The sequence below is a fragment of the Nannobrachium achirus genome, assembly GCF_963921795.1.
Source record: "Nannobrachium achirus genome assembly, contig: SCAFFOLD_236, whole genome shotgun sequence".
In the NCBI taxonomy this organism is placed as follows: Eukaryota; Metazoa; Chordata; class Actinopteri; order Myctophiformes; family Myctophidae; genus Nannobrachium; species Nannobrachium achirus.
The window spans coordinates 1-25,605 of NW_027664616.1; the positions used below are offsets into that span (position 1 = coordinate 1).

Here is a 25,605-nt window from a genome sequence, read left to right on the forward strand (position 1 = left end):
GTTTTCGCCGATTGATACATAAAGCATGTGTCGTCGCGGGACCCATAAAATAATTCTGGGACCGCACGCGGAAGCGATGCAGATTCCCTTGGTTCCGTGATGCATATGCCCCAGAGCCGAAGGAGGCGTCTACCTTTCTATATGTCAATGCTTCAACCATGTTAAACACGTCTCCCCCCTTCTCTGCACCCTCCATTGGCTCCCGGTTGCTGCCCGCACAGAGTACAAAACACTGATGTTAGCCTACAAAGCAACCATAATTATGGTCAAAGCCTGATCCAACCCAACTAGATCAGCTAAAACAGGGAAGCTGACAGATCCTTCCCTGAAACACCCAGTACAACGCTCTCTTCTGGCTCCCAAACAAACCTGTGTCCTGTGTCAGAGGTTAAGTACCTGAGGTTGAGGTAGGTGAGGGTTAGGGTTAGGGTCAGGGGACAGGGATCGTACCTGAGGTTGAGGTAGATGAGAGTTAAGCCCTTTGCACACAGGACAGTTGCTTTTTTTTTTTTTTTTTTCGTTTGCTGCATGAATAAAACACATTGGATTTGGTGTGCAAGGCTGTGCGGAATCGGCGCTGCGGATCCCAAAAGGAGTCATAAAAGGAGTGATGAGTTTTTTACCGCATGCGACAAGACGCACGAATCGAACTGGGTTCAATCGAGAAAAAGCCACGGCTAATTCGGATCCGGTGTGCATGAGGTCATAGAGAATCGTTGTTTTCTTTTTAAAAAATGAAATTGTCCGTTTTATCCGTGCGGATAAACACGCCTGTGTGGAAAGGGCTTTAGGGTTAGGGGATCTTACCTGAGGTCTAGGTAGGTGAGGGCCTGTGTCAGTAGGTTTTAAAGTAAAGTACCTGAGGTTGAGGTAGGTGAGGGCCTGCAGCTGGCTCAGACTAGGGGACAGGGATCTCATTCCATTGTGGTAGAGGATGACCGTCTCCAGGCTGATGAAGTGACACAGCTCCTCTGGAAGCTCACACAGACGGTTCTTGGACAAGTCTGGAAGAAAGAAGAAGAACACACACATACCATGTGTTATTATGCTGTACTTGCGGGGACATTGACATAAGGTTAGGATAGCGCGGCGCTTTCATGATTGCCATTTTCCAAAGAGAAAGAAGAGGCATTTTTTTAAAGGTGGAATATAGCTGATCTATGATGTACAGTGCTTGACTAGGTAGAGACTCAGCGAACACAGCCTTGCGATAGAGAAAGCTCACCACAGACAGATCCCGCTCCCAAGGGAAGATAGGCTATGCACCCACTGCACACAAAATGTGGTGGAAACAGGGCTACACTTTCTGACCACCTGCCCACTATACCAAGACATCAGAGACACATACTTCCCACAGATTACACACACCCGAAGTGAGTTTGAAAACATGACCAAGGATAAAAAACTCCCATACCTACTGGGAGAAATACAACAATGTGCGAACACAGCAGCAAGATTTGTGAACTGTAGTGATAAAAGAAGGCTAGAGACTGGAATATAAGGACTACAAACCATTTAAATCTGTGTTTAAAATGTTCTTATACTATTTAAATCGTATTGAGAGAAAGAAATGCTGCTACTGTATTTGTTCCAAAAGCTTTATACCACTATATAAAACGTCACAATGCAACATAGCTCTGTTTACACAATGCTGTACCCCCTCCTAATGTATAATGTTCCCCATTTTCAACTGTTTGTATTTTATTTGTGATAGATGATTTAGCAATGTAAATATATATGTTTTCTCATGCCAATGAAGCACCTTTGAATTTAATTAAATTGATTATCTGGCCCACTTTAGATCGGCTATTTTCAAAAAGGTGACATTTGCACATGAACAAACATAAAATGACTTTTCTTTTTACTCTTTTAGTTCTAAAGCATCTCTTCTCCACTATAGTCACTCCCCGACATTTTAATCTAGTTTTTATTTGTTGACGAAATTGTCAGTACATTTAGTCATCGCTCTAGTCACCATAGCTTAGCTTTTCTTTAGTTTTTCTTTAGTTTTGGTCAGTGAAAAAAGGTTGTCAACCAACATTTTTTCGTTAGTTTTACGAAATCAACACTGTTTTTTGGAACCCAGTAGAACCAGTATTAGACAAAGATGTAACTATGATGTCATGATAGCAGTGACTCACTGACACACACACACACACACACACACACACACACACACACACACACACACACACACACACACACACACACACACACACACACACACACACACACACACACACACACACACACACACACACACACACAATGGGAGTACACCCTGTCCCCTAGATGAACTGTAGAAAAAAAATGATGATCTAATGCAAGTGTGTATGGGCTTGCACGCTCCCGTGCACACACACACACACACACACAAACATGCGCGCGCAGTGGCACGCACACACACACGTCATGCGTGCCTCCAGGGCACTGCCAGCATGAGAATACACATTTTTGCACTTGCTTGCTCAAACGCACTACACACACATGCATGCACGCGCACGCACACACACGTGTGTGTGCGCACACACACACACACACACACACACACACACACACACACACACACACACACACACACACACACACACACACACACACACACACACACACACACACACACACACACACACACACACACACACACACACACACACACACACACACACACACTTTGGTATGCTAGATTTCCTCATCCAGTATGAATGTGTCCAGCAGAGAGAAGGGGAAAAAAGGCAGTAACTCTAGAGAGAGAGAGAGAGAGTAAACGGACCCAAATAGAGCAGTAATTTGAAGGAGTCCTGCTCCAGTGTGTGTTATAATGCAGGCTGGACCTGTTTGTGAGAAAAACTAACTATGGTCACGGTCGAGCAGAAACCTTGTATCTCCATATTTCAACTGGGTAAATTAATGTCATCAGGCCTGGGCCACAGAGTAGTGGTCCAGGCACCTACGCTGGTAATCCAGACCAGCCTGCAGCGTTGCAGGTTCGAGTCCCGAACCCTGACAACCTTTGCTGTGTGTCACACCTCCATCTCTCTCCCCGTTTCCTGTCAGCCTACTGTACACCTATCAATAAAGGAAGAAAAAGCCCTAAAAATATATCTTTAAAAATTAATGTCATCAAATATATTATTACACTACAAGGGTCACACAAATGAAGTGAAAATCACTTATCTACAAGCTCACAATGAGACCGTTTTGATTGTTTTTTAAGTGAAAGTGGTTACGTCTACGTGGATTGTATAAATATCGAACAAATGAAAAGTATTAATAAGATCTTGTGACTGAATAATAACTACACTGAATCCATTGGATTACAGGTTGTTCTTTATACATTTCTTGAAAAGTACCAGCTTTTTCCACCCGATAGTGACGACTATGTAAAAATAGAAGCAAAAACAGAGAGAGAGAAACGTTTCACTGTCGAGAGAGAGAGGGAGAGCAAGTGGACTCAAGCTGACCTGTAATTTAAGGGACTTGGAGGATGTGTTTGTTTGGGATGGACCCGGTTTAAACATCCAATCCAGTTCCCTTTCTACACTGTTAAATTAAGACTGAGGCTTTTTGGGGACAGCGTTACAAATAGCTCAGAGAAACCAAAAACACAACATACAACCCAGGATCCCAGTGACACAGATGTCACCCCGCGCTGGGACTCAGAGGAGTGTTTGTTTGAAGCACGTCCCGTTTGCTGCATGTCCTAAAATAGCATCTGTTCTGAGCGGACCCTTCCCATGTCACCATCCAGGCTTTTAGAGTGTAGATTATCTGATGAGTTTGATCTTAACAAGCCATTTAGACCGCTCAGGAACCCCTATACTACGTAACTATATACCAGGGGTCTTCAAGGTTTTCAGGCCAAGGACCCCTTAGTTGAGAGAGAGATGAAGCAGGGACCCCCACAACTTTTTCATAGATTCCATATAGTTTCATTGTTTGACAGCACAATCATCAGTGTATTTTGGATTCATGTCAATTTGTGTTTTCAGATATTTAACCACTAGAACCGTCAATACTTGACTATTTTTCCCCTCTACACCAAACCTCTGCCAAAAATAGCCGATCTACAAGCTCACAGCGCCTCACAGTGCGAGGCGTTGTGAGCTTGTAGATCTGCTATTTTTGGCTAAAGTTCTCCGAATATGGACGCTAGGGTTTCTATCACACAAAAATTTGGAGGATCCCCTGTAGTAACTCTTAAGGACCCCCTAGTGGTCCCGGACCCCCTGTTGAAGACCCCTGCTATATACCTTTCAATCCGGGATTGTTGTTGCTATTATAGTATTTATTTAGTAACTTCCATTCAAGTATTACTAGAATTTGGAGGTATTTCTTCTTACATTTTTATACTTCCACTCCCGAGGCAAAATATTTACTTTTTACTCCACAGCAATTATCTGAAAACTGTATTTACTGTTACTTGTCAGTTTGCAGATTTTAATAATAATTATTATAAAAGATACATTAACTACTTAACTCTCAAATACCTGGAACGCACCCGAGTCGCGTTAGATTTTAACCACTTTAACCACTATTGTATGCTTTAACCTTAGAAAAATAGCAGATATACAAGCTCACAGCGCGGCACCGAGTGCCGCGCTGCGAGCTTGTAGATCTGCTATTTTTGAAAAATCGTGAAAATGTGTGCAAGTCTATGAATATCTTTGACCCGATCTTTGACCCGACTTCTAAATCCTTCCTCTAAATCAGTGGTTCTCAAACTTTTTCATGTCAAGGACCCCCAAAATTACAGGTATTTAGCCACGGACCCCCATCTCAAAATATGTTGTTCCAGGGACCCCCCAGAAGCAAATATTTGATTTACAAATGTTCGCTTTTAAATAGATATATTCAAAGACTTGCAAAAAAAAATCCTGATTTTTCAAAAATAGCAGATCTACAAGCTCGATATTTTGCTTGTATATCTGCTATTTTTCAATAGTTAAAGCAGTCAATAATCGTAGGCCTAAATGGGTTAAGCTGTATTTCCTAGTACTGCTACGATCCGAACATAGACAATCTACTAACAAGTGTAAATATCTGCTGCTATTTCCAAAAGATTTCACACAAGTGCATAGAAAGTGGCTCAGAGAAGAGACTAACACTAAACAAAGCCCAGAGGAACACACAGTGACACAGAATCACAGTTAGCAGCACGTCGTCACGTCAGACATCCCGCTTAAAAATAGCCTCCCTTCTGTCCTGTTCTGGATGGGAGCGTTCCCATTTCCCCTTCCAGGGCTGATGCTGGAATCTGGGCCATTCTCACGTAGTACCTTACTGTTGGAATTAAATGAATGTCGCAGCAATTAACCTCAATCCACCCCCCTCTACGACCCTTTGTGTTTGTTTTTATCATGTCCTCTGTCCCACACTGACATTCCACGATTTTGTAACCCATTTTTCACCCGGTGCCAATTGCCCTAAGCTGTAATCCTGGGCTCTGCTCTCCCTCTGCCAACCTGGGCAGAGCCCCGAACTGAGCTCATGCTTCCTTCAGTGCATGAAGAGTCCAAGCCGCTACTTTTCACCTGTCAGGAGGGGGAGTATTAATATTGAGAGCCAATAAGCGACTTGATCTTGCTCTTGTTTGTTAATCGAATAATTGTTGAAGCAGGTTTATTTATGAGGTGGTCTGGTGGGGTGGGCCAGCGAATGCTTTCAAGATTTCCAAGTAGGCCCTTTCTGAGTTCCAGATAGGGTTAGAGAACCACTGCACTAGCCTATGTATGTACAGTATGTAGAAATAAGATCATCGCAAGACCAGCTGTGGGCACGGCAGGGGTCATCACCATGCTGGATTGAGGTGGACATGTTTGTCAAAACTCTATTTTTGCCACGGACATACAAAATGAGTACACACACACAAAGAGCATGACCCTTAGGGTCGATCCATACCGTTAAGGAGCCTAACTAATTTCGGTTCGGCAGTAGGCGAACCCAAATATGGTTCGCATCCCCCGGTTCGGGGGGGGGGCGTCAACCGACTAAATTCGGCTCTACGGTGCTGACGAAATGTTGTGACCTCCCGACTTAATTTCGGTACTCAGCGGTGTCTTCTCATTCATTCATCCCGGCTTCACGTTCATATTCTCGGCTGTGAATCCAAGGAAACAGCCGTCGTTTGTGTGGGAGACACGCCGACTTCCAAATGCTTGTGTGGCCGTGTATTGGGCATCAGAGAGCGGATACTGGAGACGAAGAGTGGTGGACTGGGAGGCGCGCGCGCGACACACACACACACACACACACACACACACACACACACACACACACACACACACACACACACACACACACACACACACACACACACACACACACACACACACACACACACACACACACACACACACACACACACACACACACACACACACACACACACACACACACACGCCTTTGCTGCGTGTATCGCTGCTAACGCGTCGCCGACCGTTTTAAAGAGAAAAGAAGAGCTTAAACACAACTTTGCTAATTGCTAGTGTTCCGTGTTGATATGTTTTCCTTTTCCACGACGAGTTGTGTGACTGCGTGATGACATGCATGCAGCAAGGGAGGCGGCACGTCTATAATGTGAGCTTGTAGATTAAATGTTTTTGACAGAGCTCGAGCCGAGCGTTTGTGAGTGTGAGTGAGAGAGAGAGAAGAGACCCCGCTGGTGCTGCTGCCTGCTGGAGCTGCTACTCACTGGACCTCCAGTCATTCAGTGTGCAGCGCGAGGGCAAGTCAGATATGTATATCCGCCCTGCAACGCTCATTCATCGGCCACAAACGTCGTCATGCCACGGACCTCCAATATTTACAAGCGACTTGGGCACTAGCCGTTAAGAAAGTATGGATGAACTCCCCCCGAACCTAAATAATTTCGGGTCGGGGCGTCCTCCCGAACCGAAATTAGTTAGACTCTTTATAACGGTATGAAACGACCCTTACAGGTCTGTAACTCTGAGAGTGTACAAATGGAACCAAATGGACCCTTACAGGTCTGTAACTCTGAGAGTGTACAAATGGAACCAAATGGACCCTTACAGGTCTGTAACTCTGAGAGTGTACAAATGGAACCAAATGGACCCTTACAGATCTGTAACTCTGAGTGTGTACAAATGGAACCAAATGGACCCTTACAGATCTGTAACTCTGAGAGTTGAAAACTGTGACAGGGAGAGCCCGGGGGCTCCCCTGAAAGCAGTGTGTAATACATTTCGGACAGGAGGTCCCCGACCACAGAAAAAAACAGCCTTAACCCTCACGATGTACACTTTTTATGTCACAGACAAGACAGTTAAGGTCCTCAAAAGATTCTTACGAGACTACCTGTCCTACTCTGTCCAGAGAAACGTACTGATGCTCACCACTAAAGACTAAAAATATGAAGTGTGAGCTTTTATCAGTAATGTAACAGCCGTGTGGAATTCAGATACTCACAGATGGGTATTGCTTCTAAAGAAGACAAAGTCAATTTATCCTTACAGCACTTTATTTCTCCTTACCGAAAATGAGGCTTTTTGGAAGTTTAAAGCTTCCTTTTATTCACTCAGTGGTATTACACATGTGCATTTAAAAATACAAATGCAAATACAAAAATAATTGGAAAGAAATCAATCAGGATTTACCAATGCCTTAAATTAGGCTTGTTCTAAAAATAATTCCAAATTTAGATTTAAAAGCAGGAGGTTCCATTAGATTTAGATAATTCCAAAAAATTATAATATTTAACACCAAATAGGTTTAATCTCAAAATAGAGAAATGTACCTCTTTTAATGTAAGTCAATTTTACCTTCATCCATGTGGAACCAACTGCTTGAGATCTGACCAAGGTGCAAGAGAAGAATCCCCAAAAAAGAGCGCAAAGGGGCAGAGGACCAACGGCAGGGCGTAAGCCCTCCGTGTCCTCCAAAAATCCCCCAAAAAGCCTAAAAGATGCTCTGGTGTGAGCCGTTATATACGATGGTTCGATCTCAGGGAAATTCCCCAGACATATGTATGTGTGCGTGTGTGCACGTAGGTGTGCACACTCACAAAAGGAGCTTATCTTGCATCTTTTTCAGACATGGACATATGCTGAGGTATGCAGAATGCGCTGATCAGTGATGAAAATAGACATGCATGTCTCGAAAATACAGGCTGTATGTTCCGTACACAGTGTATGTAGTTCAACCACAGGAAATGCATAACCACAAAGAGGCTTCAAAGGCTTGCAAAGTTTCCAGTGCACCTGCAGTCATTTCAACCAGTCAATATCGTTCCTTCTTTAACCAGGCCAAGTGATAATAATGAGCCTGTGAGTTGTTCAACATAAATTACGTTCTTTAACATTTTCACGATGTCCAACACCCTCTCTCGTACATTTATGTTGATCAAACCTAAAAGAACATGAACAAGACAACACCCCAAAAAGAACAAAATAGTTTGACAAAAAATCACCACGATTACAGCAAAGTAGCAAACAAAAGTCAAACAGCAGATTATAAAACAACACTTTTACATTTTTCCCCCTTTTTCCTTTTCTTTTCTTTCTTTCTTTTTCTTTTTTTCTTCTTTCTTTTTTGCTCTTTATGGAACACACAACAAAATAGAATGAATCACGCAAAACCAGAGCAGTATAATGATTGTCCTTCTTGATCCAAACCAGCCCATGTCAGTCCCATCCGACCGCATTTCAAGCCCCGGCAAAAGTCTATTCCTCTTTTTCTCCTCCATTCTTCATCAAAGTCACACAAAAAAAGACCTTGGCCCACGCGGCCTAAGTCTCACAGTGCTACCCCTGGCCATCTTTGTGACCTTGCGGGATAGGGAAATGACGAGTCACCCCTCTTTGGGAGCGAATCGACGTACCACAGGTAGGGACGAGGACCAGACTAACAGGCCCATGCTGACGCTGACTACCTCTCCACAGTCCTGCGGGTGCAGTGGTGTCCTAACCAGGACACAGTTTCTCAGACAGTTTCTCAGACAGTTTCTCAGACAGCGACAGTAGCGAATCTTCACGGGCATTTGCGGTACGATCATGGGTCGGATAGGAAGAGTTCATCGTCGTTGTTGGGCAGAACCCCTCACAAACATTGAGAGGAAGGTCTGGAGTGTTCATAGTTAGTGGACTGCTCCCTTGGTCTGGCAGGTCAGGCTCAGCCTGTAAAGTTGTGTTAATGTTCCAAATAAAAACATATGTGACTTTAAATGAAGTAGAAATATTTCTAGTTCAAATAAAACAGGAAAAAGGAAAATACATAATTCTTTTAGAATGAAGATTGTCACTCTATCCCTTTTTAATATAATTTAAAATACAAATTCAGTGTCAATCTACTTGAATGTATTATTCTTATGTTTTCCTTTACAATGGGGTGGTCAAGTTCATAAAGCAAAGTGATGTTAAAGTTAAAACAACAAAAACATATTTCAGTGTTCAGAATACTCAGCCAGTAGGGCAGACAGGTCGGTGTGTCTCTAGCGTGTCGCCCCTTACGACATGTATCAACTGCTTCTAGTAGCAGCGGTGCTCCTGCTATGACTCAGACATGCCGTAATCAACTCACACATAGATCAAACAAGCCATACATACGTACATGCATACACATTATGGAATGCATTGTTAGAACTGAATGTAAAATAGAAATCAAAATCAAGCTATAATATAGATTATTATAATTTTCCTCATGTACGGATACTCTTGTTATATTAACCAATCATAAAGATAGTTAAGACAACATGAGTGACGATTTCTTAAAACATATTTATTTTTCTCTCCCTCTCTGGCTCATACTGAAGCCAGCATACAAAGTCAGTTAAAGAGCCAGTCTAATAATCTTCGGAAAATAATCCGGAAAATAAAAATAAATCCACACGGCTGTGTGAGATCTCTTATTTGAGATTTTTGAGATGTTCTTAATCTCTTTCGTAGGTTCTTGTATTTTAAGCGGGGAAAGATTAGACCATCAAACTCCAGATTATCATTTTAGTTCTAGCAGAGTTCAACCTGCTAAGTGCCCGGCAGTTTTAGGTATGGTAGTTTGATGCGCTAAAGCTCTCGCCCGCCCCACGTTGGGCGCCATGAAAACTGTGACAGGGAGAGCCCGGGGGCTCCCCTGAAAGCAGTGTGTAATACATTTCGGACAGGAGGTCCCCGACCACAGAAAAAAACAGCCTTAACCCTCACGATGTACACTTTTTATGTCACAGACAAGACAGTTAAGGTCCTCAAAAGATTCTTACGAGACTACCTGTCCTACTCTGTCCAGAGAAACGTACTGATGCTCACCACTAAAGACTAAAAATATGAAGTGTGAGCTTTTATCAGTAATGTAACAGCCGTGTGGAATTCAGATACTCACAGATGGGTATTGCTTCTAAAGAAGACAAAGTCAATTTATCCTTACAGCACTTTATTTCTCCTTACCGAAAATGAGGCTTTTTGGAAGTTTAAAGCTTCCTTTTATTCACTCAGTGGTATTACACATGTGCATTTAAAAATACAAATGCAAATACAAAAATAATTGGAAAGAAATCAATCAGGATTTACCAATGCCTTAAATTAGGCTTGTTCTAAAAATAATTCCAAATTTAGATTTAAAAGCAGGAGGTTCCATTAGATTTAGATAATTCCAAAAAATTATAATATTTAACACCAAATAGGTTTAATCTCAAAATAGAGAAATGTACCTCTTTTAATGTAAGTCAATTTTACCTTCATCCATGTGGAACCAACTGCTTGAGATCTGACCAAGGTGCAAGAGAAGAATCCCCAAAAAAGAGCGCAAAGGGGCAGAGGACCAACGGCAGGGCGTAAGCCCTCCGTGTCCTCCAAAAATCCCCCAAAAAGCCTAAAAGATGCTCTGGTGTGAGCCGTTATATACGATGGTTCGATCTCAGGGAAATTCCCCAGACATATGTATGTGTGCGTGTGTGCACGTAGGTGTGCACACTCACAAAAGGAGCTTATCTTGCATCTTTTTCAGACATGGACATATGCTGAGGTATGCAGAATGCGCTGATCAGTGATGAAAATAGACATGCATGTCTCGAAAATACAGGCTGTATGTTCCGTACACAGTGTATGTAGTTCAACCACAGGAAATGCATAACCACAAAGAGGCTTCAAAGGCTTGCAAAGTTTCCAGTGCACCTGCAGTCATTTCAACCAGTCAATATCGTTCCTTCTTTAACCAGGCCAAGTGATAATAATGAGCCTGTGAGTTGTTCAACATAAATTACGTTCTTTAACATTTTCACGATGTCCAACAGAGTGTACACATGGAACCAAATGGACCCTTACAGGTCTGTAACTCTGAGAGTGTACAAATGGAACCAAATGGACCCTTACAGGTCTGTAACTCTGAGAGTGTACAAATGGAACCAAATGGACCCTTACAGCTCTGTAACTCTGAGAGTGTACAAATGGAACCAAATGGACCCAAATGGTCCATTTGGTTCCATTTGTACACTCTCAGAGTTATGGAGGTCCTTGAAAATCAAATATTTGAGAACCACTAGTGCCAGTGTGGACTCCTGATGCAAATGCAATACACAGTGTTGTAGTAAATAAGTGAAGTGTCATACATATTCTGAAGAAAACCTGGAGGCTTGACATTCAGTAAATTGGAAAAGAAATACATATCTATTGGTTTGAAAAAACAGAATCTTAAAATATGTCACGGACACAATTTTGTCACGATGACCCCTGACATATCGTACTGATGACCCCTGTGGGGACCGTTTCTAACACGCGTTTCATATTTTGTGCGTGACATTTTGAAAAGTTTCCCATTTTTACGCATCAGGGCTTTTTTCCTCTCAGACTACTATTAATCTATCAATAAAGGCAGAAAAAGCCCAAGAAATGATATTGAGAGACGATAAGGGACTTGATCTCGCTCTCGCGGGTTAATCGAATTATTGAGAAGCGAGTTTATTTATTTATGAAGTGGTCGGATGTGTGGACCAGCGAGTGCTCTGGTTGGGCCCCTGGTTACTGGAAAGATAAGAGAACCCCCTGCACTTCAATATGTATGTAGCAATACTCTCATCACGAAGCAGCTGTGGGGCAAAAAATAAACAAAAATCTAATCAAAAACACGTTTGATATTTTGTGACATTTGAAAAGTTCGCTGTGATTTTCCCTTGTCCGATTTTTTACGCATCAGATTCAGGACTGCAGCACGGTTTCATTCATCTCTCTGTTCCTTTGTCCTCCTCCTTCTCCTGGTCGTGTGTTTTTTCTGCAATCCAAGCATTTCTCCTCCTCAGCCCCCCCCCCCCCCCCCCCCTCCCCTCCCTTGTGACCACCTCCTCCCCCTCCCCCCTCCGCTCTGTGTGTAGTAATGACAGCGCTACTGAGCGCGCTCCTAGCCGCACGGGGCCCTGTAATTACCATCTCCTCTCTCCCAGAAATATCTGCCTGACCCCGGCTATACACATCTGTCTGTGTGTGCATGTATGTGTGTGTGTGTGTGTGTGTGTGTGTGTGTGTGTGTGTGTGTGTGTGTGTGTGTGTGTGTGTTTGTGCGCGCATGTGTGCTTGCATGCATGCGTGTACAGTAATGTGCACACATATGCAACATTACAGAGACTACTAATGGAAACTGACAATGTGTGTGTAGAACGTTAATTGGTTTGTGTTTGCCACGCGGTTAAGTGCAGAGATCTGCTACACAGGCCACCTATTGACCCTCCCAAAAAAAGCTTCCATTAACAGAATAAAAGCCTGTTGTATAGCCTGGTGGCATGGAGGATATAGCCGATCTACAAGCTTACAGATGTGCTCGAGAGGCTTGCAGATTGACAATTTTCAGGTCGAAATCCGGTACGCGAACAATGTATAAATTAAGCATAAGCTGCTGTAGAGCGAGACAGACAGAGCGAGCGTGTGTGTGTGTGTGTGTGTGTGTGTGTGTGTGTGTGTGTGTGTGTGTGTGTGTGTGTGTGTGTGTGTGTGTGTGTGGATGCTAGACAGCCCCTCCAGGCTTGTACTGATTGATTAGTGAACTGCTGATGTTGAGACCACATAACTGGCTGGGTGGGTGGGGGGAGGTGGGGGAGGTGTGTCTCAGACGCTGTTTACACCCTCCCTCTCTTTCTCTCTCTCAAATTGATGTGCATTTGGCCACACAGACGTCGGCAAAAAATAGCAGATGTACAAGCTTGCAGTGCTGCACCAAGTGACGCGCTGTGTGAGCTTGTACTGTACATCTGGATGAAGAGGTTAGAAAGGATTGCTGTGTCAACAACCAGCTCAGTGGCCTTGTGGTTAGAGTGTCCGCCCTGACACTGGGAGGTTGGGGTTCAATCCCCGGCCGGGTCGTACTTAAAGGGGAGAGTGTTTTCTGCTGGTGTTTCAGTCCGAGTGTATCAAAGGGTGCGTTCGGAAATGCGCACCGGTTCTGGTTAGTTTTAGGCATAGTTTTACTGAGGTTAGGGTTGGGTTTAGGCATAGTTTTACTGAGGTTAGGGTTAGGATTAGGGTTAGGTTTAGGCACTCCGTTTCGAAACGGGTCCCCTTCCGGAACGAATGGGGGTAAATTTATTGTTATCACATTTTTGTCTTAGGAATGCGACAAAAAACTAAAAGTATTATTGAACTCTAGTCTCCATGGCGTGACTAATCAATAGAAAAAAAGTCATTTTGGGGTGAACTACTCCTTTAAGTAAAAGTTAAGTAAAAATGTCTGTCTTTCTGCCAAGTGCTACTGCAATGTTAGGGTTATGTAATGTGTGTGTTTTTGCCACAGTGCTGCAAACACTGTGCTTTACTGTATATACAGTATGTGTGCCTGTGTATACAGTATGCTGACAATCTGCTCTTGCTCCGTTTAATGACAACGATAAATGGTCTACAACAGGGGTCTTTTCAGGTCATGGTTTTTCAGGTCAGGGACCCCTTAGCTGAGATATGAAGCAGGGACCACTTAGCTGAGATATGAAGCAGGGACCCCTTAGCTGAGAGAGATGATGCAAGGACCCCTTAGATGAGATATGAAGCAGGGACCCCTTGGCTGAGAGAGAATAATATGAAGCAGGGACCCCTTGGCTGAGAGAGAGATGAAGCAGGGACCCCTTAGTTGAGAGAAATGAAGCTGGGACCCCTTAGCTGAGAGAGATGAAGCAGGGACCCCTTAGCTGAGAGAAATGAAGCTGGGACCCCTTAGCTGAGAGAGAGAGAGAGAGAGAGATATGAAGCAGGGACCCCTTAAGTACCATGCATAGTAGTACTTAAGGACCGCAGGAATACACAAGAAACGGAGGGGGAGAGTGATTTAATCCGGTTCCTCCGGCCGTCCGGACGTAATTGATTGTCTCCGTAACCTTACGGACAACACTCAACCCGACGGATAAAAACCGATAAGAACGTACGTACACATGAACTACCCGTGGCGAACTTGTGTCAACCGTGGGGGCAGTAGAGGGAGAAATGTTTCGTCTTTTTTTCTTGTATCCATTTCGTAGGAGGAATTAAAAAAACAAACAAAAAAAATCACAAGTACACGCTGAACAGTGAACAGGCCGGACGCAGACCCGCATGTCAGCCTAATCAGCGCTCTCTACCAGCTGAGCTCTCTCGAATGCGTCTCTCTCCACTCCCGTGCACGCGATTTTTGCGGTTTTGGGTCGGTTTGGGTGGCTACCGTGGCTCATTAACTGTCGGCGGCGCCCCCCGCTCATCCATTCTCCAGTCCTTTTTATATTATACCCAGACAGCACAGTGACTAGCGCCGATGGTTAGTGTCGTTCAATCCGAGTGTATCCTCCAAGGGTGTCTATAAACCTCTCTGTCAACAATGTAGGCGCTATGTATGTAGCATGTAGCATTTGCTCATTGGGAAGATGCATTTGGGTGCCATCTAGTGGATATAGTATGTAAATATAGGCTTTATTGAACCCTGTAACACAGAGACCGTACGGTACTATGAATGTCAACGCAATTACCGTACGTACTGTCTCGCCCCCAAACGTACACAAATCAACCATACGTAACTATAAATGGCCCTGAGCTGAGAGAGAGAGATATAAAGCAGGGACCCCTTAGCTGAGAGAGATGAAGCAGGGACCCCTTAGGCAAAAGCCCCCTGATCTACAAGCTCACAACGTATCAAACATCACCGCCGTCCATCCAATGATGGAAGTATATAAATCTGTCTTTAAAAACAACTGACTGATGAATTGAGTACCGTGGACCACAAAGGAAACAACAAAGACCACCTGGGGCTGTACTTCAATCAATCAATCAATCAATCATTCATTCAATCAATAATTTTATCAATCAATCAAAAAGCACTTTGTGGTGTATCTTTGCTCTGAACAAGGCTCCAGTCCATCTGTCAGTGAGTCTGTGGTCTCTCAGTGCTCTGCCAATAGCATGGCTGCCTTTAATAAGAGGCGGGGGTGCTGAGTGTGTGTGTGTGTGTGTGTGTGTGTGTGTGTGTGTGTGTGTGTGTGTGTGTGTGTGTGTGTGTGTGTGTGTGTGTGTGTGTGTGTGAGTGTGTGTGTGTGAGTGTGTGCGCGCGTGCGTGCGTGCGTGCGTGCGGGCGTGCGTGCGTGTGTGTGTGTGGGGAGGGGGGGGGTTCATTATCATGGTTGCCAGGAGGCCTTCATGTGCCCCATATTAACCCCCGGTGCCATCACGATGCTTCAACCTGTGCCAACATTCCACAAACCACCACCACCCCTAGCCACTGTGTGTGTGAGTGTGTGTATGCATGCGTGCGTGTCTTTAGTGATGGTATGTGGCCGTGCAGACAGACAGACGGACAAACAGACAGACAGACAGACAGACAGACGGTGTGTCTAAGGGAAGATGTGCAGCGACCGCAATAACACTGTAGTCTGTCTGTGATACAAATGATGTGGGGGGTAAAAGAACACGCAACTGAGCTGTGTATGTATGTGTGTGTGTGTGTGTGTGTGTGTGTATGTATGTATGTATGTATGTATGTATGTATGTATGTATGTATGTATGTATGTATGTGTGTGTGTGTGTGTGTGTGTGTGTGTGTGTGTGTGTGTGTGTGTGTGTGTGTGTGTGTGTGTGTGTGTGTGTGTGTGTGTGTGTGTGTGTGTGTGCGTGCGTGTGTGTGCGTGTGTGCGTGTGTGTGTGTGTGTACTGTGTACTTGCATTGCTATACTTGCGAGGTCCACACGTCCTCACAGACATACAGTATACTGTATAGTGGAATTACAGAAGCAGACACTGTGAGGATAATTTAGGGTCTAGGATTATAGAGGTTAGGTTTCACGGTATGCGTGGTTTTATGCCTGATTTATGCCACGTCACCAAGCCCAAAACAGCTCACGGCGCGACGCGTTGTGAGCGTGTAGATCTGCTGTGTTTTCGGCAATAAGGTTCAGATAAAGAATATAAAGAAAGGTAAAAATGGAATGGATGAAATGTTGTTGAGAGGCGAACACAGCAGCAAGATGTGTGAACTGTTGTGATAAAAGAAGGCTAGAGACTGGAATATAACCACCCTAAGGACTACAAACCATGGATTGACATCTAGACCTGCACACACAGCACATACAGTATGAAACAGAGCTGCTACCTTTAAATGCATTTTGAGAAAGATAATGCTTCTATTTGTTCCAAAAGCTTTATACCCTGTATATATATATAAAAAATGTCACAATGTGACATAGCTGTTTACGCAATGCTGTACCCCCTCCCAATGTATATGTTCCCCATTTTCAACTGTTTATTTTATTGTTAATTGCCTTGGCAATGTAAACGTATGTTTTCTCATGCCAATAAGCTCCTTTGAATTTGAGAGGCCTTACAAGAGTATAGTAACACAAACGTGTGTGTGTGTGTGTGTGTGTGTGTGTGTGTGTGTGTGTGTGTGTGTGTGTGTGTGTGTGTGTGTGTGTGTGTGCGTGCGTGCGTGTGCATACAGGCATTCTCTCTAAACACAGTAGCTGTGTGAGCAGTCAGACATACATTTACAGTAACAGCACAAAGGGCTGAGCTCTCTCTCTCTCTCTGTTCCCATTGTCCCATAGCTGGAGGGGCCAGGCTGGATGAACAATGGACTGGATGCCGGTGGTGGGGAGGAGGGGAGGAGGGGAGGGTTGGATGGGGGGTGAGAGGCATTGTGTTGGGGGATGGAGACGGTGGACTCTCCTTCTCTACTCCTACCTCCATACCTATGTCTGTCTCTCTATACTAGGGATGAGACCTTTCAACAAAAGAAATTGTGATTTACGATATTGTTGCAATAATCAAAATATCCCCCAACAATCCATTATTCTGGGGCGGAACATTTGCCAAAAAAAATAGCAGATCTACAAGCTCACAACGTGTCACGTTGCGATGCGTTGTGAGCTTGTTAGATCGGCTATCTTTTGGCAAAGGGATTTGGTAAGAGTGGGAAAAAAAGGATGTTATTTCCAGTTCCGTTTGACCAATTCTAGAGGGTTTAAATGGTACCAGATATGCAGCTCGGCAAATAAAAGGTGAATTGAACCCAGTGCAAAACCCATGCAAGGCACCAACCTGCTCACCGGGAGCAACTAGGGGTTCAGAGTCTTGCTCAAGGACTCTTCCACATTAACTCTGGGGGAGCCCACAGGGATCGAACCGGGAACCTTGCAGTTCCCAAGTGGCCCGCTCTACCTCCTGAGCCACTGCCACCACTTCTTTCTCTGTTTGTCCGTCTCACTCTCTCACTGTGTGTGTGTGTGTGTGTGTGTGTGTGTGTGTGTGTGTGTGTGTGTGTGTGTGTGTGTGTCCGTCTAATCCACAGCCAAGGCAGGTAGCGTCCCTGTCCCACACAGGATCGCCGGTTTGGTTTTGTCCAGGCAGGAAGGGATGCTTTGAAACGTGAAAGTGTGCAGCGCTTTTCACACACACACACACACACACACACACACACACACACACACACACACACACACACACACACACACACACACACACACACACACACACACACACACACACACACACACACACACACACACACACACACACACACACACACACACACACACACACACACACACACACACACAGTGCCTTTCCATTTGGGGTGTGTGTGAGTTCACGTCCAAGCAGCCTAGAGGAAAATAGCCGGGCGACGCGTCGCTCGTCGCTATTTTCAAACTACAAGTCAGGCTTTACTTAGTGCAGTGTTCATCGTACCTCGGTCTGTGTTACGTAGTTCTCTAACATCAACACACTGTGTTGTCTACTACTGCGTGTTAGGGCATTAACGACTTGTGATTTTTGCAAGTCGACTCGACTCAGTAAAAAGTTGAGTTGAAGTCGACTTTATCGTTTGATGACGTCATCACATCACACGACCCCCCAATTATTTTGGGGGGTCCCCAGATGATTAACTTAATGTGCAACATTGTTTTCTCACTCAACCGTAAACAAACCAACATAAAGTATATAGACGGTATCTTCACATTTCTAAAGTGACAATTTAAGGACTTTTTAATGCCTCTAAAATGACAAATTAAACATTGTCCAAATTGTCAAATATATAGAGTCAGAAATTGTGAAAATAGCCAATCTACATGCTCACAACGCATGTAGATCGGCTATTTTCACAATAGAACCATGTTATACCAAATGTAATGTAGCACTGTAATATTGGATCATTCCGTCCTTGACAATAAGCAATCCTACTGTTTGAATGATGTACAGATGCACACATGGAGCAAAAATAATTATAGAAAAAAATACAAAGGATTCTTTTTTCAACTTCGACTTTCGAATTTCTCTGGTGAGAGTCGACTTGTGTAATGAAGTCGACTCAGTCGACTAGTCGACTTTTTCGTTAATGCCCTACTGCGTGCAGTAGACTCTACTGAACGACTACTACACGTCTCACAACTGTACAATGACTTGCAGATCGGCTATCGTTTAACGGCATGAATCAGGCGTTTAGCCTTTCCCTGAACTCTGTTACTCTCCGCTCCAAAAAGAAAAACGCTGTGACAAGCGAAGCGCACAGATGAGTGTCCTGGTTCTACTCATGAAGACAGAGAGAGAGAGAGAGAGAGAGAGAGAGAGAGAGAGAGAGAGAGAGAGAGAGAGAGAGAGAGAGAGAGAGAGAGAGAGAGAGAGAGAGAGAGAGAGAGAGAGAGAGAGAGAGAGAGAGAGAGAGAGAGAGAGACAGACATGATGAAAAACATCCTGCTGTGGAAGGAGGAGCTGAAGGGACGGACGGACGGACGGACGGACGGACGGACGGACGGACGGACGGACGGACGGACGGTCTGTCTGTGTGAAGATGTCCTGTGTCTGTCTGTCTGTCCACTGACACTCATTCAGCACAGAGCACAGGGCAAGGCTGGGTCAGTGCACATTAGACATCAAAGGGGGCTTGAGCCCCTGCCCTTTTATCCATCTGTAAAAAGTGCCCTCTCCACACCATGAATGCAGTTTTTACTATGGTGAAAGAAATGCTAATGCCCCCTCAATTCTCTTGAATGCTGCCTTCAGGTATGGCATGGAAACATGCCATACCTGAAGGCAGCATTCAAGAGAAATGCCTTGTCCAAACTCGCCCAAACGTGAATGCAGCATCTTATGTTGAAAGAATTGCCCTCTCTGTGTAGAAATCCATGCCGTTACGCCTCAAGTATTCACTTGATTATGCTTAGTTCAGTGTGGCATCAAGCACCAAAAATAGCAGACCTCCAAGCTCACAACGCGTTGTGGGGTTGTGAGGTCTGCTAATTTCAGTGCTTTCACCAAAAGTCCCTTTTAGAAATGTCAGCCCCTGCCTCTCTAACATTCTCTGCACGTCCCTTGCCCAGAGGGCAAGGCTGGGTCAGTGCTGCTGTGTGTCACTGGCACAATGCCACTCAAGGACTGGCATCGTGACATTTGACTACACCATTAATCATCACTTCAATATTTGCACTTCGTGATTTAACTGTGTTGGAATTTCTGTTTGGCCCTTAGGCTTCGGAAACAACATTTCCACAGAGCAGAGGGGCATCATTCCCCACGGGTGGCAAAGCAAGCAGGCTGCGTATTCTTACTCAAGACGAAGAAACAAACAAAAAGCATCACTTTCTCAGCAATGTTGTCTTTCCATAGAGTTCCAGAGATCTCCATAAATACATACAGGCCTCGTGTGTTTTCCGAAAATTTAAATAAAGGTTGAAATTAAATGAAATTATAACGATTATAGACAGACAGACAGACAGGCAGACAGGCGGGCAGCGGGCACTGGGCAGTGGGCACTGGGCAGTGGTCTGGCATTCCATTCCACAGCTCAGAGGACCAGCCTGGGTCAGCTGGGTCACAGTGGCATGGTGGCACGGTGCCCGCAAGATGACTGGGTGAGGGGGCATGACAACCATGACAACACACACACACACACACACACACACACACACACACACACACACACACACACACACTCAGAAAGCTGGGTGACAAGAAGTGTCACATCAGGACACTTCATTGCGACCGTCAGGGAGCAGTTTACTATGAAAACCTCCACCGGCCGTCCGTCGGTCGGTCGGTCACACGTCACACGTCACACGTCACACCTTTGCCCTGCTCATATCTCCGCATCAGTATATAGGGCTTGTTTGTTTATTGTATGACATCACGCCACATCATCAGCTGTGGACTCTGTGATGTCATCGTATCGCATCAGTATATAGGGCTTGTTTGTTTATTGTATGACATCACGCCACATCATCAGCTGTGGACTCTGTGATGTCATCGTATCTCCATATATGGCCATCTCCGTATATGGAGATATAAGACGTCCATGCCCAAGTATGGGCTGGTGAGGTCAGACTTTGTGTGATGCGTAGGTTATCTCCATATATGGAGATTCAACATTCCAGGCAATGCTCTCTTCCCTGGTGAGAATTGCCCCTTTATATAGGGCTTGTTTGTGTATTGTATGACATCACGCCACATCATCAGCTGTGGACTCTGTGATGTCATCGTATCTCCATATATGGCCATCTCCGTATATGGAGATATAAGTCGTCCATGCCCAAGTATGGGCTGGTGAGGTCAGACTTTGTGTGATGCGTAGGTTATCTCCATATATGGAGATTCAACATTCCAGGTGTAACTATGGCTACCCGTATGACGTGAGAGGTGGAGGTTGTGATATTTGTGGAGATAAGCGACCAACGGTCGCTTATCTCCCGATTAGGGAGTCTTACTGGTTCACACCCCGAGGGAAGGTGACGTATGATGAATGACACACACACACACACACACACACACACACACACACACACACACGTAGTGCGCACACACATACACACACACGGTTTTCTGTAATAAACTCGCGCGCGAGAGCAAACCGATGACAGAGCAGCTCGATGATGTAGTCTTGTAGACACGCACGCACGGCCGCACGCACACACACACACGCACCCACACACACGCACCCACACACACACACACACACACACACACACACACACACACACGCACCCACACACACACGCACCCACACACACACACACACACACAGCCAATTACTTCCAGTTGTGCTGACGATTCAGCCTCCATGCTGGAGTTTTTCTTCACAGCAGTCAGAACAGAACAGAACAGAACAGAACAGCTGTGGCAAGAAATAGCACCGCCACAAGGGACAGACGAGAGAGAGGAGAGATGGATTATTAATTATATTATTATTATATAAATCTAGTAGAGTCCAAATTAACCAGCAGCAAAGTTTACACTGACATTCTAACACTGAAACAGACACGCGTGGAACGCACGCAAACGTTCCACTAGAAAGCGGGCAGCATAGCTGAATGGTTAGGGAGCCCGCCTGGGGAACCAGAGCCCCTGGTTGTCCCAGGTTCCATTCCATAGCTGAATGGTTAGGGAGCCTGCCTGGGGAACCAGAGCCCCTGGTTGTCCCAGGTTCCATTCCATAGCTGAATGGTTAGGGAGCCCGCCTGGGGAACCAGAGCCCCTGGTTGTCCCAGGTTCCATTCCATAGCTGAATGGTTAGGGAGCCCGCCTGGGGAACCAGAGCCCCTGGTTGTCCCAGGTTCCATTCCATAGCTGAATGGTTAGGGAGCCCGCCTGGGGAACCAGAGCCCCTGGTTGTCCCAGGTTCCATTCCAGGCCAGGGTAGCAATGTTGATGTGTGTCCCTGAGCAAGACTCTTAACCCCTGATTGCTCAATCAGCTGGGATGGGCTGAAAATACTGAATTTCCCCCTCAGGATGAAGTAGGTACGGTAATTATTAAAGCAAAATAAAATCTCATGATTGAATATGTGTTGTATGACCAAGTCCTGATGTGTGATTTTTGAAATACCAGCACCGACTCCAAAACAACTAACATACAGAACAATATGTAGAACAGTGGTTCTCAACCAGTGGTCTGGGGACCACCAGTGGTCCCTGAGGGGGTTCCAGGTGGTCCCCAGCTAAATGATGGGGAGTTGGTAACCAAATGGACCCCTATAACTTTAAATATTAAAAAAATAGCAGATATTTGTGCCATGCTCCGAGCTTGTAGATGATAGATCTGTTAAATATTTACTTGCAGGGGGGGTCCCTGATACATACTATTTCGAGATGGGGGTCGGAGGCCAGATACATATCTAGGGGTCCTTGACACCATTCAATTTTATTTTCCTTTCGGAACTTTGTTTGTGCAGTGGTTAAAAACACAAAACATAAAAACATAAATGTCACTAAAATGTTTGAGCACCACTGACCTATATAGAAACATGAGTTTTTCACACAAAAAAAATATAGAAGGATTTAGAAGACATTCATAGAATCTGGTCAACATACTCAAATCATTGCACACATTCTGCACACAAAGAGAGAATAAGGACCAGGAGAGCAGGCTGTTTACCAGGCAGCAACACCTCTTAAACAGCAGACTAAATCCATAATACCTCCATTAACATCTATGCTGTCTCTGACCTGACCTGACCCCTCCCCCCTACACGCTTGGTAACCGTGGCAACCATGCAGATGTGTGTGTGTGTGTGTGTGTGTGTACGTGTTTGTCTAAAGGGCGAGGTCAGTCAGACACCTAACCAGTGTGTGTGTGTGTGTGTGTGTGTGTGTGTGTGTGTGTGTGTGTGTGTGTGTGTGTGTGTGTGTGTGTGTGTGAGTGTGTGTGTGTGTGTGTGTGTGTGTGTGTGTGTGTGTGTGTGCGTGCGTGTGTAGTGTACGTGTGTGTGTGTGTGTGTGTGTGTGTGTGTGTGTGTGTGTGTGTGTGTGTGTGTGTGTGTGTGTGTGTGTGTGTGTGAGCTTGAGTGCGTGCGTACAGTACGTGCTTTGGTATTAGTTTCAGACTTGGACCTGAACCTGTGCAGGTGTGTGTTGGTGTGTGTTGGTGTGTGTTGGTGTGTGTTGGAGTGTGTTGGTGTGTGTTGGTGTGTGTTGGAGTGTGTTGGTGTGTGTTGGTGTGTGTTGGAGTGTGTTGGTGTGTGTTGGAGTGTGTTGGTGTGCGTTGGTGTGCGTTGGAGTGCGTTGGAGTGCGTTGGAGTGCGTTGGAGTGCGTTGGAGTGCGTTGGAGTGCGTTGGAGTGTGTTAGGATGTTAAACTAAAGCAGAGCTGTTTGTTGGACAGGGTTTTGGGTTAAAGTGTTGGTTTCAAAGCAGCAGCAGATGCCTGGGGATTTTCATTCACATTCCAGGACGGAGGAGGAGGGATGAGTTCCAGGGACTGACATCACACCGCCACAGCCGAGCCCTACACCTCTGTGAGGTTGTTGGGCTGCGCTGAGAGCAGAGCGGGCTCCGCTAAAGCCACAACCAGACACAAGGGTCCAGAATAGTTGCAACCATCAGGTCGCAGTTACTATCAAAACCTCCACCACCTGTCAGTCCCTCCCTCCGTCTGTCCGTCACGTCACGTTTTGCCCTACTCATATCTCCGCCACAGTTGCCCCGATCTATGCCAAACTTTGCACACACACTCCTTGGCTGCCAAACTACAACCTCCATTTCTCACATGGTGCCACCATGAGGCAGATTCTTGCAAAACAATTTTTTTGGACACTGCTCCTACAGATTTTGCCCTAAGATCACGCAAAGCGGTACACAGTATCTCTAAAGTCATGTCATCAACATGGATCTGTCCAATTTCCCATATTCCCTCCTGATTGGCTACGATTGCCTTCTAAAGATTAGGGAATCTTACTGGTAAATATTGTTGTGGGGACTGCTTTTGTGACCTGACCGACTGCGACAGAAAGGGACTAAAGGGACAAGCGAGTTGGTGCTGCTAGCATGCAAGGTGTGGCTCCTATGTCTGGCAGAAGCCCTTGCCGGATCATTTCACCCACATGCGCCCATCTCCTGTTTCTGTACCGCGAGGAGGCGTGATGTACAAGTACACCCCCTGGTGTACAAGTCACACAGGTAAGTAAGTAACGCTACACTGTGAAACCAAAGCTCTCTGGCTGCTGTTTCAGAGACAGCCTGCTGTGGTTGTTGGTAGGGCAGGGGTGTCGCACCAAAATTCTGGGCCCTGGGTACAAGGATTATTACGCATTATTTCGTGCTTTAACTATTGAAAAATAGCAGATATACAAGCTCGCAGCGCGGCACTCGGTGCCGCGCTGTGAGCTTGTATATCTGCTATTTTTGAAAAAAAATTGAAAATTTTAAGAAAAAAAAAAAGTCTGAATATTTCAAATCCTTCTAATATATGTCAGTGGTGCTCAAACTTTTCATGTGAAGGACCCCCAAAATGATAGGTATTTGGCCACGGACCCCCATCTCAAAATATTTTGTTCCAGGGACCCCCCCCCCCCAGAAGTAAATATTTGAGTTACAAATGTTCGCTTAAAAAACACAAAGATTTGCACACATTTTCACAACTTTTTAATATATATAATATAATAGCAGATGTACGAGCTCGCAGCGGGGCACTCGGTGCCGCGCTGTGGGCTTGTATATCTGCTATTTTTCAATAGCTAAAGTGTAAAAATAATTCCAGGCCCCTCCTCCACCTTGGGCCCTAGAAACTCAGTCCCCCCCTTGTGACGCCCCTGTGTAAGGCTGTTGGAGGCTGGTGTTTCAGAGACAGCTTGCTGTGGTTGTTTGAAGGCAGCTGGGGGGTGTTGGAGGCTCTGTGCACGGCGGTGACTCATATTCCAGCCTTGGCTCCGTCTGTGTGCACGCTGAGGTAGTGTTGTTGTGGAACCACGTAATCCTGCACTGACTGAAGTACAGCCAAGTCAACACTGTATCACCGTCCGTCTGTCTGTCTGTCTGTCTGTCTGTCTGTCTGTCTGCTTTAGACGAGTAGTGGAATAACTACTCATTGGGCGGCTTGCACCAAGAGGGATTAAATAAATCTTAGTTTAGGGTTAATCAAGGGTTTGTTGATCTAGGTTTTATTTTAAATCGAGGTGCGTTGCACCACTTAAATTTAAGCATTGCTTAACAAATCTGTGATTAAACCCTTAACCTGTGATTAAAACCATAAACTGCGATTATTTCATGGTTTAAATGTCCTCCATCTTGGATTTGCGATGTAAACACACTGGAATAAACTATTCTCTTACGCCTAACATCATAACGTTACTTTTTTATTTACTTCGGGGAGAATGTGGGCAGGCCTATCACCTTCTATGTTAAGAAGAGCGCCTGCAGCCAAAAAATATTTAATTTTATAACGCTCCGTCATACGACGGA

The 25,605-nt window shown here is 45.0% G+C and overlaps 1 protein-coding gene across 1 annotated transcript in view; it reads right to left on the reverse strand.

Annotated features, from left to right (window-relative positions):
* Positions 1-396: 396 nt before the first annotated feature.
* The window catches only part of LOC308280890 (leucine-rich repeat and calponin homology domain-containing protein 4-like), a gene marked incomplete at its 3' end in the record, with an annotated part of 93,365 nt that continues 68,156 nt past the window's right edge, over positions 397-25,605 (reverse strand). Inside the window, exons 2-3 of the mRNA XM_080755199.1 lie at positions 860-1,004; positions 397-450 (exon numbers count right to left, since the gene is read on the reverse strand). Coding sequence (XP_080611325.1) covers positions 397-450; positions 860-1,004 — 199 coding nt within the window. The remainder of the gene's footprint in view (positions 451-859; positions 1,005-25,605) is intronic.